At 61.6% G+C, this 17,673-nt stretch overlaps 3 protein-coding genes across 4 annotated transcripts; 2 read left to right on the top strand and 1 right to left on the bottom strand.

The window, feature by feature from the left end:
• Positions 1-2,319: 2,319 nt before the first annotated feature.
• LOC122475990 (left-right determination factor 1-like) lies at positions 2,320-6,019 on the top strand. Its single transcript, XM_043568140.1, has 4 exons — positions 2,320-2,830; positions 3,793-4,039; positions 4,318-4,560; positions 4,833-6,019. Exons 1-4 carry the CDS (start codon positions 2,581-2,583, stop codon positions 5,194-5,196), a joined length of 1,104 nt encoding a protein of 367 aa, XP_043424075.1. The 5' UTR covers positions 2,320-2,580; the 3' UTR covers positions 5,197-6,019.
• A 4,535-nt stretch (positions 6,020-10,554) lies between these two features.
• LOC122475657 (translation initiation factor IF-2-like) lies at positions 10,555-11,580 on the bottom strand. 2 transcript variants are annotated; one of them, XR_006295265.1, is made up of 2 exons: positions 10,927-11,238; positions 10,555-10,819 (listed from the first exon to the last, which is right to left on the bottom strand). XR_006295265.1 is itself a non-coding variant. In XM_043567678.1 (2 exons), the coding sequence occupies exons 1-2, from the start codon at positions 11,578-11,580 to the stop codon at positions 10,715-10,717; spliced, it is 438 nt and encodes a 145-aa protein (XP_043423613.1). In that variant the 3' UTR covers positions 10,555-10,714. The 2 variants fall into 2 exon arrangements, 1 of the variants encoding a protein (XP_043423613.1); XM_043567678.1 differs by lacking the exon at positions 10,927-11,238 and adding an exon at positions 11,248-11,580.
• On the top strand, positions 11,536-14,815 carry PYCR2 (pyrroline-5-carboxylate reductase 2). Its single transcript, XM_043567677.1, has 7 exons — positions 11,536-11,645; positions 11,725-11,795; positions 12,545-12,724; positions 12,822-13,043; positions 13,221-13,313; positions 13,526-13,689; positions 14,185-14,815. Exons 1-7 carry the CDS (start codon positions 11,579-11,581, stop codon positions 14,348-14,350), a joined length of 963 nt encoding a protein of 320 aa, XP_043423612.1. The 5' UTR covers positions 11,536-11,578; the 3' UTR covers positions 14,351-14,815.
• Positions 14,816-17,673: the final 2,858 nt, after the last annotated feature.

Genomic DNA, 17,673 nt, shown 5'->3' with positions numbered 1-17,673 from the left:
AACGGTCCCGCTTGCCTGGGAATGTGACACTTCTGCACCTTTTGGCCCAAATGTTTGCATCAAGTAAGTCCCTGCTAATCACTCGCCAAGAAAAGCGACAGCTTCCCTTCTGTGGGAGAATGCACTGGGCCCAGAGCGAGCGGGAGGCCTGTGGGGCCGCTGGAGGGGAGGGAGGGGCGGCGCCTCGCCGTGCAGGGGGGTTCAGACTATGGGAGACGTGAGCTCTGACATGGGCTCCTGCCTGTGAATTGCACTAATTCTGCAGATGCGAGGCGGGTGGGGACCGGCGGGGGCGGTGGGGAAGGAGCTGAGGCCCCGGTTCTCCTCTGGTCCGGCTGCTGCCTGGTTTCTGTCTTCCCCTTCCACGTACCGGGAACATATGTGCCAAAACCCGTTTCCTTCCCTTCGGACGACCTCGGGCAAGCCAGGGAGCAGTGTCGTGGCTCAGTTTCTTTCCAAAACGGGGACAATAGGGCAGCTGGGTGGCTCAGTCGCTTAAGGGTCCGACTTCAGCTCCGGTCACGATCTCGCAGTTCATGAGTCCAAGCCCTCTGTCGGGCTCTGTGCTGACAGCTCGGAGCCCGGAGCCTGCTTCGGATTCTGGGTCTCCCTCTCTCTCTGTCCCCTCCGTTCACGCTCTGTCTCTCTCTCTCAAAAGTGAATAATAACCATTAAAATTTTTTTTCGGTACCGTCTTAAAGCTCTCGGCATAAGGAGAACAATTCTGTAACTACGTGTGGTGACCCATGTGAACCGGACTTACCGTGGGGAGCAGGTGGCCCAGTAAACAAATCAAGTCATTACTTTGTATACGTGAAACTAACACAATGTTACATGTCGATTACACCGGCGTGTAAACAAAAGAGTTAATGTGTGTAAAGCACTCAGAACCGTGTGTAACCCGCAGGCACTGTTACCATGAGGTTCGCGATCGGTGTTATTATTATTCCTCCAGTTCTAAGTGCCGCCCCCCCCACCGTTATTACAGGTTATTACATATTTCATATGCATACGCCCATGGTGGCAATTTGTGCATGATGTTCCTGGGTTCTGATCCAGAGTATATTCCGCCCTTGAGCACCAGAAGTTTCTCTCCTCCTCTTCCTGGGATGTGTGGGAGCACAGAGGCAGGGGGGTGGTGTGGGAGACCTGTCAGTGATGCAGCGAACTGCGGAGGAGGCAGGGGGCTTCCTGGCTGCGGGGCCCCTTGGCGCTCAGGCACAGGCCGTGTCAGAACACCGGGCTATGAGGCCCACATGTTTCCTGCACCCCCCCCCCCCAAATCCCCTGCGCCACGCGGGGGCTTCTGGGGACAGATTCGGACACTGGCCTCCTGGCCTCCAACGGCTGAGTGAGCCGCGACACCTTCCTTCCCTGGGCAGAGCTCTGGCTGCGTGTCAGAAGGGTACGCCTGCCGCCTTGGGCTGCTGTGAATCGTGTTCAGAGCTTAGAAGGCTTCCTGGCACACAGGGGGCACTCGAAAAACGATTGTTCACGTTACTGGCATTTTTAGGAAAGCCGTGCCCTGAAGGTGCACTGGGTGGACAGGTGATCAGGTGGCAACCCCTTATTGTGCGCCCACTACTTGCCAGGGGCCGGGCTGAACATCCTCTGCGTGTTAATCCGTTTGATCTCCGGACCAGCCCTGTGAAGTAGACCGGATTGTTACCCATCCTTCAGATGAGGAAACTGAGGCACCGAGGCGTAAGGAACTTGCTGGCTATTAGACCTGCCCCACATTTGAACCCAGCCAGTCTCAACTGTGTGTTTTGTGGCACAGGGGGCTCCCACCCCCGTGGGCGCCATACCTGAGGCTGTGGGCAGGACGAGACTCTGGGCAGCTGTGGCCTCTGTTTTAGGGCATGGAGGGCCCCCAGAATGAAGTTCCTGCCTAAAGAGCTTCGAGTCTGTCGTGTGACAGCAAACACTTGCAAAACTGCTCTTCCTGGGACCCCTGGAGAGCCGGTCCTGACCGCAGGGGCCTCCTCTGTCATGGACAGGACACGGTCTTCCCAGGGCCTGTGGACAGGAGCCGGGACGGGGAGGGGGGGGAGGGAGGCTGGCAGGGACAGAGAAAGGGGCAACATGAGTCCAGGGGTTTCTGGGGAAGCTCGATGCAGGAACCCAGAGTCCTTCCTGCCTGATGACCAAACGGAGACCCACACTAGCCTCCAGGAGAGACTTAAACAGTCTCCTAATAGGACTCTCGTTCTCCCAGAATAGGCCCCCTTTTTCGCAGACTAGGACTGGGGCAGGGCCAGGGAAGTTCAACAGACACTAAAGTTATCACTGAGCTACCCAGACAGCAATAGCCAGAGGCCCCGGGCTGGTGCGGCATCCAGACGGGCCTCTGTGCCCTTTCCAGACGGCCCCCTCCTCGAGGCCCAAGGACCGTCTGGCTGCTGAGCTCCCAGGAGGTCCGAGGGGTGTGACCTCCCCCCTCCGCCCGGGCCCAGCTCAGGGCTGCCTATAAAGCTGGCCCGGGCCCGGCCCTCCGCACACCGGGCTGGGACCCTCGCCGAGCCTCCTCGGGGGACGCGTGCGCTCTGACCCCCGCCCCCCCCATCCCTAGGAGGCACCATGAGGCCCCTGTGGCTGTGCTGGGTGCTCTGGGCACTGCCCCTGACGGGCCCCGGGGCCGCCCTGACCGGGGAGCAGGTGCGGGCCAGCCTGCTGCGGCACCTGGGCCTGCACGAGGCGCCCGTCCTGGACCAGCGCGACGTGGAGGGGCTGGTCACCCCGGCCCACGTGAGGGCCCAGTACGTGGCCCTGCTGCAGCGCAGCCACGGCGCCCACTCCCGCGGGAAGAGGTTCAGCCAGAGAGTCCGAGGTGAGGTCCCCCTCCCGCCACAGCCTGGTGCTCGTTGGGAGCGGGGAGGCCGAGGCCAGTGGGGGGAGCTCCACAGGACTGTGAGCATGGCTGCGTCCGGGGCCCTGGTCTCCGTCTGTACCACTGGCAGAGGCGAGGCAGGAACGACACCCTCGTGGGTGCAGAAGCCCCGTGGGAGGAGGGGAGACAGAGAAAGGGGACTTGGGGCTAGTGACAGGGAGGATGGCCTTGGCCGGTCAGGTGCCTGGAGGCCTGGGGACGAGGAGGCTGGTCCTGAACGCTCTGCAGAGCTGACCGCTGGCGGCCACGTGGCCGATGGTCAGGTGGTCCCACCGTCGGCCCGGAGCCTCAGGCGTTGGGGACACGGGGCCTGGTGCCTCTGGGGAACAGGAGCTGGCGACAGGCCCCAGGCGCCTCTTCCTCCGGTTGGGGACATTTCACTGGGCAGGAGCCCCTCAGGCAGGGAGAGGAGAGGAAGTCGGGGCTCTTGCTCTCCCTCCCGGAAAGGCCACTCTCGGCTGGTGACCACAGATTTCCACGGTGGCTCTCTGCCTCCCTCTCTCCGCTGGCCCTCCCACTTCAGCTGAGCCCCTTCGCCTAAAGAAGGCTGCGTGTCAGGGCGCCTGGGGGGCTCAGTCGGTGAAGCGTCTGACTCTCGGTTTTGGCTCAGGTCGTGATCTCGGGGTTCGTGGGATCGAGTCCCACGTCAGGCTCTGCGCTGTCAGCACGGAGCCTGCTTGGGATTCCCTGTCTCCCTTGCTCTCTGCCTCCTCTCTCTTGCACTTGCTCTGTCTCTCTAGGAAAATAAATAAATAAACTTAAAAAAAAAAAAAAGAAGGCTGTGCAGGTGAGGCCCCGCCCCCACCTCTCCCTGCCTTCCTGGGGGATCCTGCTCACTGGCTCTGGGCCCCGCGCCCTCCCAGCTGGCCTGACCTGCCTCCTGACCCTGCTCCCGTCCCCAGAGGTGGCGGGCAGGTTGCTGGCGGCCGAGGCCTCCACGCACCTGCTGGTGTTCGGCATGGAGGGGCGCCTGCCGCCGAACAGCGAGCTGGTGCAGGCCGTGCTGCGCCTCTTCCAGGAGCCGGTCCCCAAGGCCGCGCTGCGCAGGCTCGAGCGGCTGTCTCCGCACGGCGCCCGCGCCCGCGTCACCGTCGAGTGGCTGCGCATCCACGAGGACAGCTCGAACCGCACCTACTTGGTGGACTCCAGGTGGGGAGGCCGTGGCCGGGCTGCCAGTGGGGAGGGGAGGGGAGGGGGGCGCAGGTGGGCCCAGGACGGCAGGGTGGGTGGGGTTGGTGGGGAGTGGGGGGGGAGGGGGGCTGTTGGAGGGGGGACGGGGTGGGTGGGGCCCTGAGGGGGGAAGGGGGAGGTGGAGGGGGCTGGAGGGGCAGAAGGGGAGGGTGGCAGGTGGGCCCAGTGCGGGGGGCGGGGCAGGCTACCCCCAGCCCCAGCCCCAGCTCAGGCCCCCGTCTCCACGGGTGTCGCAGGCTGGTGTCCCTCCAGGGGAGTGGCTGGAAGGCCTTCGACGTGACCGAGGCCGTGAACTTCTGGCGCCAGCTGGGCCGGTCTGGGCAGCCGCTGCTGCTGCAGGTGTCGGTGCAGAGGGCGCACCTGGGCCCGCGGGCCTCGGGCGCCCACACGCTGCTCCGCTTCGCGTCCCAGGGCCAGGAGGGCACGGGGCAGGGCGAGCCCCAGCTGGAGCTGCACACCCTGGACCTCGGGGCCTACGGGTAGGCGCCTGGGCCCTCGGGGCCCCCCACGAGCGGGCGGGTTGGCGTGGGGTCTCCCAGGGGCGCCGTGGGAATCAACGGACGCGGGGTTTCCCCCCCACCTCCCAGGACTAAGGTCACGTACTGCGCAGGGTCTGGTTATTGGTGGTTCCCCGTCCCCGGCGCAAACCCCAGCCTGTGCAACGTGGAGAGCTGGCGGTAAATCTCCCTCCAGGGTGCCCCCACCCCCACCCCGTGAGCTCAGCTGACCTGCTCCCCTCCTGTCCCCGCAGAGCTCAGGGCGACTGTGACCCCGAGGCGCCGGCGGCGGAGGGCGCCCGCTGCTGCCGCCAGGAGACCTACGTTGACCTGCGGGGCATGCGGTGGGCCGAGAACTGGGTCCTGGAGCCCCCGGGCTTCCTGGCCTACGAGTGTGTGGGCGCGTGCCAGCAGCCCCCGGAGCCCCCGACCTTCAGGCGGCCGTTCCCGGGGCCGCGACAGTGCGTCGCCTCAGAGACGACCTCGCTGCCCCTGATCGTGGGCGTCAAGGAGGGCGGCAGGCCCAGGCCCCAGGTGGTCAGCCTGCCCAACATGAGGGTGGAGAAGTGCAGCTGCGCGTGGGACGGGGCGCCCGTGCCCAGGAGGCTGGGGCCTTAGGGCTGGCCGTGGCCACCGAGGTCTCCGATGGACGGGTGCACCGCCCGGGGCCTCGGTGCAGATCTTCCAACTTAGCACCATAGCCCTGGCCCCTGCGGTAACTTTCCTGCCTACGTGCCCCTCCCCCTGTCCTCCTGTCCCTCCGTCACCCCAAGCACTTACAGGAGTAACTAATGCAGCGGGATTGCCGAGTTCCAGAAGGAATCCCAGACTGCTCTGTAGAGGATGTAGCCAAGCACGGACAGATGGTGAGCCGGGACCTTCTCTGGCAAATTCGCAACGAAGCTTGGGGACAACACCCCCCAATGATGAGAATGGGAGAAACAGACTGATTTACTCTATGGCAGGAGGGATTAAAACACAACCAAAAACTTCCCGTTTCCTCTACAACCGTTTCCCCAACACGTTGACCCATTCTGGACTTTTGTAAACGCCCTTGGGTCCCCCGCTCCCTGGGAGATGGCTGGGAGGGAGGACGAGGGGCAGTGGGCAGGGACCCAGGACACCTGGTTTCTGGAGCCAGCAGGGCCACACCTGTGACCTCAGGCAGATGGGGCAGCCTTTGGGCCACCGGGTTCCTCTGAAAAAGGAGGAAGTGGGAATCAGCTGTAAGAGTCATTACCCTCGGGGGCAGAGAGCCCTGCCCTCACCCGCACCTCCCCAGACCTGGCTTTGCCTGTGCCAAGTTAGCTTCTTCCCCACCCCCAGTTTTAGAGAATTTACCACCAGAACCCACACGTGTTTCCTTTTTTAAAACAAATGTAGCAAAAACAATGGTTTGTCAATCACCAGCCCAAAGAAAATAAAGTGATGTTTCACTGGGTCTCTGCAGTTCATTTGTAGCACTCTTTACACAAGACGAAGGGGGGGCGGTAACAGAAGGGGGGGCGGTAACAGGGAACCAGGTCACGTGATGACGTGAAGCGAGGGGGTGACCAGACCCCCAACCTCTGGGGTGCCGAGGACCGAAATCGCCAAGTTTGGACTACATTTCGTTTTGTGTGTCCTCCCCGGAGTCTCATTCCAAAACTAGTAAACTACATCCCTCACATGTGCTGCCGCTTTAGAAAGCACGTCTGGGGGGCTCAGTCGGTTAAGCGTCCGACTTCAGCTCAGGTCACGATCTCGTGGTTCGTGGGTTCGAGCCCCGCGTCGGGCTCGCTGCTGTCAGAGCAGAGCCTGCTTGGGATCCTCTGTTCCCCTCGGTCTCTGCCCCTCCCCACTTGTGCTCTCTCTCTCTGAAAAATAAATAAACATAAAAAAGAAAGAAAGAATTTAACTCTCATGGGGATAGGGCACGGGGTGACAGTGGTGGGGCAGGCAAGCTAACATGTCCTGAGCGCTCCCCATAAACCAGGCCACCTTGTATACGTGACAGCACTTAATTCCTGCAACGGATTCCTTGAGGTAGGTATTATTAGTCCCATTTTTCAGGTGAAGAAATCAAGACCGAGGCGATGCAGATCGGTGGAGAATGCGTTATAAAGCTCCTTCCCGCTGCAAGCCCCAGGAAGCGTGCCGGGCTGACGACTCGGGCATTAGTCACCGGGTCATTTGGAAGCCGCCACATCGGGCAGTCCCCCTGCATTCACCTTTCCCAGTCAGCTGGAGTCCCTTCTGCATGGCTGTTGAAGATGTGGGACTCAGTTTACCCGCAGAGCTAACAAAGAACAACTGGACGGTGGAGGGGAAGGTGGCGTTAGTCTCTGGACAGCCAGGGTCTGAGGACGTGGCAGGCATACCGTTGGAGGCGGGGAGGGAGGCCGTGGCTCTGACCCAGAGATGGCTAGGTCACCTCCAGAAGACAGCCTTCCGCGTGGGATGCTGTGGGCACCAGGCACAGCTGTTTTCTCTACAGGAAGGATATCATACCCTTCTAAAGAATCCTACCAGCTACTCCGTGACCTCTCCGTGGCTCTAAACGACCTGTGGACCCCCAGCCAGTCACACTCCATCAGGGGCAGGGACGAGTCTGTTCGCATCATCCGATGTGCGCTAAAAAACAAATCCAGGAGATTGACTCCGTTTCAAAACGTAAGGACGTGTTCATCAGCGCAGAGAGACAGTGCGGGAGACAGAATATTCTCCCCGAGTACATCCAACCCCCCCCAGTCCTTGGAGCCCGTTAGGTTACACGTCAAATGGGATTTTGAAGATGGGATTAAGGTTACAGACCTCACAATGAGGAGGTGATCTTGGATGACCCAAGTATATCCGATCTTATCACATGAGTCCTTCAAAGCAGGGAACTTTCTCTGGCTGGAGGCACAGAGATGAGGCTGCTTGGGAAGGTCAATGAGAGGACGTGACTGCCAGTTGACTTGTGAGCTGGACCCGGGCAATGGAGGCGCCTCACCTCCTCTCCTGTCCTTGGAATGTGGCCCCAGGAGCCCTCTCCGGGAAGCTGCCCCAAGGACGGCCTTGAGACAGAGATGTGGCGCCGGGACCATCTGGAGGGTATGGGTGACCGAACCCCGTTGCGGCCGCTCTGTGAACTGTTAGGACGTGGTGGGCAGGTGTGGGGGTCCAGCATCCTGCAGCCCCAAGACAGGCCTCGTAGGTCAGTTCCCTGTGTTCACTGCACCTGCCCCCTGCCCACCTGGAGCGGCCTCTTTCCTCTGTCCCTCCCTGTCCTCCGTGTTGGGGGGCCGGACTCAGATCGCAGCCGGGAGCTGCCAGCAGGGTGGGAACCAACAGAGGCAGAAGAGGAAGTCCCAAAGACTTGAAGCGGGGAGCCTGGGTGACATCCGATTCCTAATTTCGGCTCGGGTCACGATCCCACGTCTCACGGGATCAAGCCCTGCATCGGGGTCTTCGCAGACAGCATGGAGCCTGCCTGGGACTCTCCCTCTCTCTCTCTCTCTCTCTCTCTCTCTCTTTCTGTGCCCCTCTCCCGCTCACACCCCCACGCTCTCTCAAAATAAATAAACACTAAAAAAATAAAGAAATCAGATGCAGATGTAATACGTGCGGGATTTGTAAGCCAAAGAGGCGTCGAGCTATATTCCGAAGAGTCACGTTGGATCTCTTTAGGTGGTGGGATTAAAAGCAATGATCGTTTTTCCCTTTGATCACACGACATTTTTCTTTCTACAGCCAACACGAATTGCTGGAAAAAGTGCACGCAAAGTGTGCCTTCCTGGAGAACCTCCTCAGTCAGGAAGGGTTGGGGGCAAGGGCTCTGCCACAGGGTTAGCGGGAAGCAGTTCAGAATCCTCCCTGGGTCATGTGTGGGTCACGTCCATTCCTAGAACATGGGAGCCTGCTCATGAGGCCAGGAAGGAGGGCCCCTGGGATAAGCACCTGGACAAGTGGGGGCACTTTGCGGGGAAGGGGGGCGGGCGCTGTGGGGAGGGAGGAGGGGGGAGGGGCCTCAGCAGCTGAACCCCCCTGAGTGGAGGAGTAAGTAGGGGTGAGGGAGGGAGGGAGGAGGGGCAGGGTGGCCGTCATGGGGAGCCTTTAAAGCCACTACCATGTTAGGGCGCCTGGGTGGCTCAGTCGGTTAAGCGTCCGACTTGGGCTCAGGTCATGATATTACGGTTCGTGGGTTCGAGCCCCGTGTCAGGTTCTGTGCTGACAGCTCGGAGGCTGGAGCCTGGAGCCTGCTTGGGATTCTGTGTCTCCCTCTCTCTGCCCCTCCCCTGCCCATGCTCTGTCTGTCTCTCTCTCAAAAATAAATAGTAAAAAACATGGGGCGCCTGGGTGGCTCAGTCGGTTGAGTGTCCGGCTTTGGCTCAGGTCATGATCTTGCAGCTCGTGAGTTCGAGCCCCGCGTCGGGCTCTGTGCTGGCAGCTCAGAGCCTGGAGCCTGTTTCAGATTCTGTATCTCCCTCTCTCTCTGCCCCTCCCCTGCTCATGCTCTGTCTCTCTCGGTCTCAAAAATAAATAAACGTTAAAATAAAAAAAATTTTTTTTAAATATTAAAAAACAAAAGCCACTAACCACATGTAACTAAGGAAATAACCAAAGAGTTAGGCAAAGGTTTCCTCACAGTAGTGTGAATAATTTTAAAAACTGATGTAACTTTGTGAGGACAGGGACTTTGCTTTGCCAATGGCTGTTCCCCAGAACCTGGCTTGGTAGGCATCTGTGCAATGAATGGACCTCACTCTGACCTTTGGGACAGCGGTTACATCTGTGTGGCGCGTCCACATAATGGAATGCCAAGTAGTCACTAAGATCTTGTTTCAAATAACTTTTCAGTGGCCTTGGGAAATGCTTACTACGTCTCTAGTATAGAAATTTCAAGACTGTTATGTTTATCATTTATTTCCAAAGATGGAAAAGTCTATACGCCTGTAAAATAAAACGTTAAGGAAATACACCAACAATGTTTCCAAAAAACTATCCCTAGGAGGTGTGATTGTAGGTGATTTTGACCCTTTTTAACTTTTACTGTTTTTTTATTTCCCGTATTTTCCTCCATATGCATGTATTCCTTTCTTTTTTGAGAGAGAGAGAGAGAGAGAGAGAGAGCGCCAGAGCAGGGGAGGCACAGAAGGACAGAGAGAAAATCTTGAGGTTTCAGGCCCAGCGAGGAGCTCCATCTCAAGAGGTGGTGAGATCATGACCAGAGCGGAAATCAAGAGTCTGATTGACCTGAACCCCCCAGGCGCCCCTGCCTGTATTCCTTTTCTAATCAGAAAAAGTTATGGGGCACCTGGGGGCGCTCAGTCTGGTTAAGCATCCGACATCACTCAGGTCACAATCTCACCGTTCTGGGTTCAAGCCCCAAGTTGGGCTCTGTGCTGACAGCTCAGAGCCTGAAGCCTGCTTCAGATTCTGTGTCTCCCTCTCCCTCTGCCTCTGCCCCTCCCCTGCCCAGGCTCTGTCCCTCTCAACCTCAAAAATAAGTAAACATTAAAAAAGTTAAGAACAAATAAAAACTTTTAGTATAAAAATAGTGAACATTTGGCCTGCACCTTGAAGGGTGCAAGAACTGAGAGGGTGGGGCCCGCTCAGGGGGAGCAGGTAGAGGAAGCTCGCAGCCCAGGGAGGGGTGCAGGGAGGGGGCAGGGGCGGGGCTGCAGAACCGCAGGCAGACAGGGGCTGGGGAGGCCACAGTCTCTCACGCTCCTGCGAATCCTTCAGGGATGCTGGGTTCTTCCTCCGTATTTTTTGTCACCCGGTCCCCGAGGCCCCTTACTTACACCTTTACCGCGGATGGAAGTGGAAACCGCCCGTGTGTGGGGCGTATACACCGAGTGGTGGGGTGGCGAAGGCATAGACCTTCCTGTACTTGGCGGGGCCCTACCTGTGTCCGGGGCGCAGGGGGCGAGAGCACCCGGCCCTGGGGGTCCCAGACAGACCAGATTCGGCTGCTGGCCACGCACAAAATCAAAGGCAGAGAGACGGATGGTGGGGAAACAGGAAAGGAATTTATTTCGGTGAGACCACCACCCGGAGACCGCAAACTAGGGTCTCAGAGACCGTCTCCAAAGTGCTCAAAGCACGTCCAGGTTCATATAAAGAAAGTGTGGGACACAGGTCGTGGGTCCGAGCAGGTGGGCAGTGAAGGTCAGGTCACCACGGTCTTGGGGTCGGGCACCAGGCTCAGGGCGGTCCCTGCGCTCCAGGGGAAGTCTCGGTTCCCACGGGGGACGCTCTGCCCGCAGGTGTGTGCCTGAGTGGAGAGAACAGCCGGGAAGGGCGAATTAGGAAGCACAGACGGCGGTCGACCGGCAGGGGGCTGGCCGCCTCCCTACTTCAGGAGTCCATCCTCCCAAGCACCGGAAAGGAGCCTATCCGCCACGACTCGGGACCAGTTTCCGGGAGCCCTGCAGGTTCCAGCCGAGGACCGGCTGCTCGGCCACCACGCCCGCGGGCCGGGAGCGAGCGGGCAGCTGGGGCTTCCAGCGGCAGCCCCGCTCAGCCGGGGGCGCGCCGCCGCTAGCCGGCCCGATCCCCGCTCCATTCATCCCTGCAACCCGGTGACGCCTCCCGCCCACAGTCGGCGGCGGCCGCCGGTCCGCCCCAGGCAGAACTCTGGCCACACTTCCGCCTGACCCGCGCCCGAACCCCCCGGACGTCTGGAGGAGCCCCCAGACGAACACGCCAGCTGAGGACACGCCTTCCGGCCTCCGCTCCGGATGTTCCGACCGCCCAATCCCGGACGCAAGGGGCGGGCACACGGCCCGAGCTCCCGGCCGCGGACTGGTCCGCCCGAGCTTCTGGCCGCGGATTGGTCCGTCGAGCTTCTGGCCGCGGATTGGCCGCCCTCGCGTGGCGCGCGGCGCCGTCTGCTGCGGAGGCCGTGGGGAGGGGTCCCGAAGCCGCCGGAAGCTCCGCGGGTCCGGCTTCCGGGGCGCGCGCGGGTCTCTGGGGGCTCTGTCGGCCCGGCCTCGTGCAGCTCCCGGGCGGCGCCGAGCCCCTTCCCGCGGTCATGAGCGTGGGCTTTATCGGCGCGGGCCAGCTGGCCTGTGCGCTGGCGCGGGGCTTCACGGCCGCAGGTGAGCGCGCGGGGGCGGACGGGCCGCAGCCGCGTCCGGGACTCCCGGGGGCGCAGCTAACGGGTCCCGTCCTCCGCAGGCATCCTGTCGGCCCACAGGATCATAGCCAGCTCCCCGGAAATGGACCTGCCCACCGTGTCCTCGCTCCGGGTAGGCGGGGCCGGGGAGGCCGGGGCCGAGGGGCGGGAGAGGGGGCGGACGGCGGGGGGGTGGGCCCGACACTGATGGAGGCCGAGGTGTGCTAAGCGCCCGGCACACTGATGCGCGGCGAATAACTGCCTAATTCACCTGCTGGCAGTGCGACCCTAAGGTGCTCAATCACGCTGAGCCTCAGTTTCCTCTTTTGCAAAGCGGAGCCCACGGTAGCCCCTTTTCGGAGTTATTCTGAGGCACGAGTGATCGCTGGGAAAGCTGGCTGAGTTAGTTCTTCACCCTAAATCTGGGCAGCTCCCAGAACTGGAGGGCCCCGCTTTTCAGTTTGGAGTCCAAAGCGGAGGGGTGACCTCCGGGTCGCCCCTGGACCACGCGGAGACCGCGCGGCCCGGCGAACAGGTGTCCAGCCATGGTCCAAGGCTGGACCCAACTCCTCTGCCTCCCACTGGGCGCTCCCGGTTCACCTTTCCCTTTGCCTGCGCCTTTTTCCATGCGAACCCCTGGATGGGAGACAGCTGTTTCCTGGTTGCCTCGGAGAAGCTGGTCCCTATCCGGCATTTAGCTCACCCGCCTAGTAGTGGGACCGGGGACTTTGGGCCCCTGTGGGGAGGGGCAGGCTCCCCAAGGGACAGGAATTCCAGGCTACAGGGGCAGAGTGGGTTTGGCAGGGGCTCGCTTCCTCCCCGAGAGGACCTGGGCCCAGCGAGGCCTCCCCGCGCCCTAAGCTGGACCATCTCCTCCTGCAGAAGATGGGCGTGAACCTGACCCGGAGCAACAAGGAGACGGTGAGGCACAGTGACGTCCTGTTCCTGGCCGTGAAGCCGCACATCATCCCCTTCATCCTGGATGAGATCGGGGCGGACGTGCAGGCCAGGCACATCGTGGTCTCCTGTGCTGCCGGTGTCACCATCAGCTCTGTGGAGAAGGTGCCCCCTCTCTTCCCCGGGTGCTCCTGTGGGAGGGGGCGGGGTGCCGGTGGAAGCTGCGCCGCAGGGACTCACTTGGGCCTCTTCCGCGTCCCAGAAGCTGATGGCGTTCCAGCCGGCCCCCAAGGTGATCCGCTGCATGACCAACACGCCCGTGGTGGTGCGGGAGGGCGCCACGGTATATGCCACGGGCACCCACGCCCTGGTGGAGGACGGGCAGCTTCTGGAACAGCTCATGAGCAGCGTGGGCTTCTGCACGGAGGTGGAGGAGGACCTGATCGACGCCGTCACCGGGCTCAGCGGCAGCGGGCCTGCCTACGTGAGGCCCTCTGGGGACCGAGGGCGGCAGGGGGGGCTGTAGGCAGACTGGGGCTGGGGGCGTGGCCAGCTAGCGGAGGAGGTCATCCTTTGCGGCCAGTTCCGATCACCGGGAGAGCGGGCCCTAGGGAATGCCCCAAGTGCCTGCTGCCCTGGGGCTCAGCGAGTGTCCCCGCAGGCATTCATGGCCCTGGACGCGCTGGCTGATGGCGGGGTGAAGATGGGCCTGCCCCGGCGCCTGGCCGTACGACTGGGGGCCCAGGCCCTGCTGGTTGGTATCTACACGCTGCACGTTCTGGACCGGGGTGTGGGATGGGGGTTCCGTGGGTCCCTGAACCGGGGGTGGGGCACGGTGGGGAAGCCGGGGTAAGGCTGGGGAAGGGCGGGGCTGGTGTGGGGAAGGGCGCCGGGAGTGGGGAGGCCGGTCGAAGTTAGGAAGGCCCACCGGCTGCTCTCGCCTCCCCTCCTTCCCTCCCGCCCCAGGGTGCCGCCAAGATGCTGCTGGCCTCAGAGCAGCACCCCGGCCAGCTCAAGGACAACGTGTGCTCGCCCGGGGGTGCCACCATCCACGCCCTGCACTTCCTAGAGAGCGGGGGCTTCCGCTCCCTGCTCATCAACGCCGTGGAGGCCTCCTGTATCCGAACACGGTGGGTTAATGTCCCCGTGGCCCGTGGGCCAGCCCCGTCGGGCAGATCCTGCCGTCCCTGGTCCATTAGCGGCGTCAGAGTCTGTGCTCCGCTGAGAGCCACGGTTCATTTGACTTTATTCAGCTGAGAGCTTGCGGGCCTTACTTCGCTAATGCCCACCGTGGCCGTGGAGGCTGTGATCTATCGGGGTGAGGAAGGTGGGGCTCAGAGACGACGTCCCCAAGCTCAGGCGGCCAGTACGCGGTGGAGGCAGGGCCGGGGAAGCATTGACTCCAAACCCGGGGCTTTTCCATGCCGACTCCTCCTGCGACCACAGGCACCGTGGGGAGCTGCACACCCGGTGGTGACTCACACGTAGCTAAAGAGCGCTTCTGAGAAGCTTCCGGGGGCTTGTGGTTTGGGGCGGGCTCGGGTTCTCGGGGGCCCGGGGTCGTGCACACCGGGCCGCCTCGTGAAGCTCGGGCTCCCGTAACCCCCGCGGGGCTCTGTCCGCAGGGAGCTGCAGTCCATGGCCGACCAGGAGAAGATCTCCCCGGCCGCACTCAAGAAGACCCTCCTGGACAGAGTGAAGCTGGAGTCCCCCACGGTGTCCACGCTGACCCATTCCAACTCCGGGAAGCTCCTGACGAGAAACCCGGCCCCCGGAGGCAAGAAAGAGTGAGGCCACCAGGCCTCCGATCCCCGAGGGGCTGTGCAGGGCCGGGTTCGGCTCCCTAGTGTGTAGGGCCTTGTGACGAATCCTCAGATGTGTTCAGGCCGGGCCACGCTGGTTTCCCATCCCGTCTGTGGGACGCTGCTCCGGGGGTTGATGCCGGCGGTGGGTGGGGGCGGTCCCGAGTCCCGCTCGGCAAGAAGGTCTGCAGACCTGCAGCCGACGGCTCCTTCGGTCACGTCCTCCAGCCGGAGCCCGAGGCAGGGTCGGCCTGCTGCCGGGTTGAGGACAGAGACGTACAAACGTGAGCGGGGCTGTTCGCTTTGAGTTACAGACGGGAAAGGTAGGAGCAAGTTAAAATTGTTCCAATTAGAAAAGTGCGCAGATAATTTAACTCGCCTGTCCTAGGTGTCCCATGGAACAAAGTGTTCTCTGGTTTGCTGTTTAGTTGCTTCAATAAAGTTTTATTTTGTATTTTCCCGCCTTTTTTTTTTTTTAACACGAGCTCTACCCTCCACGTGGGGCTTGAACTCTCGACCCCAAAGTCAGTAGTTGTGCACGTCCTAGCAGCTGGGCCAGCCAGGCGCCCCTATTCCCTTGCTTTTTTATGCTTAATCTTAATTTCTTCTAGAGAACTCCAGGACCTTACCGGGTGCCCCCCCCCCTTCTGTGGGGAGCACCGTCTAAAGACAAGAAATTGTGGGCTAGACCCTGAGAGCTGGAAAGATACTCTGCTCCGTCCCGGCCCCCGGGAGCAGGTCAGGAGATTGTTCTAGAATGGACCAGAGCTCATGGCAGAGAAGAGCCTAGCGGCTGGGGTGCAGGAAGGGAGGGCAGCAGCCCGGACACAAAGGTGGAAGCTGCCAGCTCTGTCGGGCCTCTTACCTGCTGAACGCTGGGTCCAGACCAGCGCTCTCTGGGGGGGGGGGGATGCTTTTTCTCTCACTTTACACAAGATGCTGAGGCCCAGGGGCAGCTCTCCTCGTGGAGCCTCTGGTCGCTGGTGGGGCCGAGGCTGGGTGTGCCGTCCACACAGCCGGACTGAGCTGCGGTTTCCCCGTGCAGGCCAGTGTTCCTCGCGCGTGTCCCCAGGGGCTGGCCGCCTGTGGCACTGGCATCAGCGTCGCTGGGTTCAGGTCTTGGTTTTTGCCAATCCCCCCCCCCCCCCCCCCCGCCAATTTGCTGGTAGTTTATTTTTACTTTAATTCCATCTAGTTGACCTACAGTCGTGTTCGTTTCAAGTGTACGACGTAGGGATATGGCACGTCCATCCGTCGCCGGGTGCCCATCGCGACAAGGGCTTCGACTCCAGACCCGAGAGCCTGTGGGCCAGGTTCGTCCCTGTGGGGCCAGAGTGACAGGCTCAACCCTGCTAAAAACCTGGGGCGCCTGGGGGGCTCAGTCGATAAAGTGTCCAACTTGGGCTCAGGTCACGATCTCACAGTTCGTAGGTTCGAACCCCGCGTCGGGCTCTGTGCCGACCGCTCAGAGCCTGGGGCCTGTTTCACATCCTGTGTCTCCCTCTCTCTTTGCCCCTTCCCCCACTCACACCCTGTCTCTCTCTCTCTCTCAGAAATAAATGTTAGAAAAACTTTTTAAATTAAAAAAATGTGAAGTGAGTCGCCCAAGTGTAATTGGCTGGAGAGTAGCCCCAGGACTCACACCCACATCTGACACTCGATCTCGTCCTCTGGGCGCTGTGCCCGCTGGCGAACTGGCCTAGGTGATGGGTGACCCTCATCTTTCCTTCACCCACCACCCCCCCAAGGCCACCCCCTCCCGGGCCTAAATCCACCAACACGCACTTACCCAGGACCTGCAGCTGCCGGGCCCTGGCTCGTCCCCGGTGCACGGGGCCCACCCGGCACAGGGAGGCCTCACCTGCTAAGGGCGCCTGCCCTTCGCTTTGGCCCTTTGACCCGGTCAGGGCAGGGCTGGATTCGACCTCCAGGGAGAGGGAGGAGGGCGTCACCCCCCGGAGGACACTTGCGTCCAGCTTCCCACAGAGCTGAGTGGCCCTGGGCTGGGGGGGCCGGAGCTGCAGGCAGACAGAGCCAGAGGCTGGGAGCTCCCGGGGGGGTCACGGGGCCCCCCGAGAGTCAGGCCTGCGCAGGTTTTGAGCTCGGGCCCGAGTGCCCCCTGCAAGGCTTTTAGGAGTAAGAGCTGGTGCTGGAGGCTCGCGCAGCCTCGCCAGGAAGTGCGTGCCGAGGACTCCCCTGCCCGGCGCCCGTGCGGCCTGGCCGCGCCCCGGTCCGCGGTCAGTAAGACCGTCCTTGTTCGGGGTGGCCCGGGGGCCAGGGACACGTGTGGACACGGGACGTGGAGAACGTGGCAGGCAGAGGAAAAGGCGGTGCGGAGAGGGCTGGGGGTGTAAGGAAGGCGTGTGTGTAACTGCCTGCCCTGCCCCCCTCCCCCCTCCCCACTGCCCCCTGACCTCTGTCACCTGCCCCCTGCTCTCTGCCCTCTGCCCCCTGCCTCCAACCCCCCCCCCCAGCCCCTGCCCCCTGCTCTTCCCCACCCCCGTCCCCTGCCCCCGCCCCCATCAGGACCGCCTGGGGACACGTCCCTGTGCCCGGGTAGCCCTTACCAGGCGGCACACCCTGTCGCTGTTCCTGGTCAACAGCTCCTCCCGTGTGACCTAAAACACGCCAAGTGCCTGAACCGACCGAACGCCAGGCGCGATGTTACATGTGCGAGATGCACGACCTCATTTCATCTTTAAGTTGAGAATTAATTATTATTATTATTTTGAGAGAGAGAGAGAGAGGGAGAGAGAATGAGTGGGGGAGGAGCAGAGAGAGGGGGAAACAGACCGAATCCCCAAGCAGGCTCCCCGCTGTCAGCGCAGAGCCCGACGTGGGACTCGAGTCCACAAACCGTGAGATGATGACCTGAGCCGAAACCCAGAGTCGGACACTTACCCGACTGAGCCCCCAGGCGCCCCTAATTTGAGAATTATGGTGGAATTAGTATTTCCCCATTTTACTGATGGGAACACTGGAGCTGGGAGAAGTCAGGAACGCAGCCAGTGAGGAGGCAAGCTCGTGGCCTGAACCTAAGACCCGCTTTCCGAAGCCCTGAGCTGTCCTCGCCCCTCCGACGGGCCCTCCGCGGGAGGAAGGGCGGGAAGGCCCGGCTGGTGAGGAGCTGGGGTGGAGGCAGGGGCCTGGGAAGGAGACCCAGAAAGCCGAGGGGGTCAGACTGGCCTCCTCACAGCCTACTCGGGAGGGTGGGAACCTTGTTCTGACGGTATTAAGCCTCTGGGAAACGTGCTTCAAGAAGTAGATGTTTTAGTTTTTTCTGTTTCGTAGAAGCAAATATTCCTACTTCCC

Source organism: Prionailurus bengalensis, chromosome E4, assembly GCF_016509475.1.
Source record: "Prionailurus bengalensis isolate Pbe53 chromosome E4, Fcat_Pben_1.1_paternal_pri, whole genome shotgun sequence".
Taxonomy (NCBI): domain Eukaryota; kingdom Metazoa; phylum Chordata; class Mammalia; order Carnivora; family Felidae; genus Prionailurus; species Prionailurus bengalensis.
This window is presented reverse-complemented; position numbering and strand designations above follow the sequence as displayed.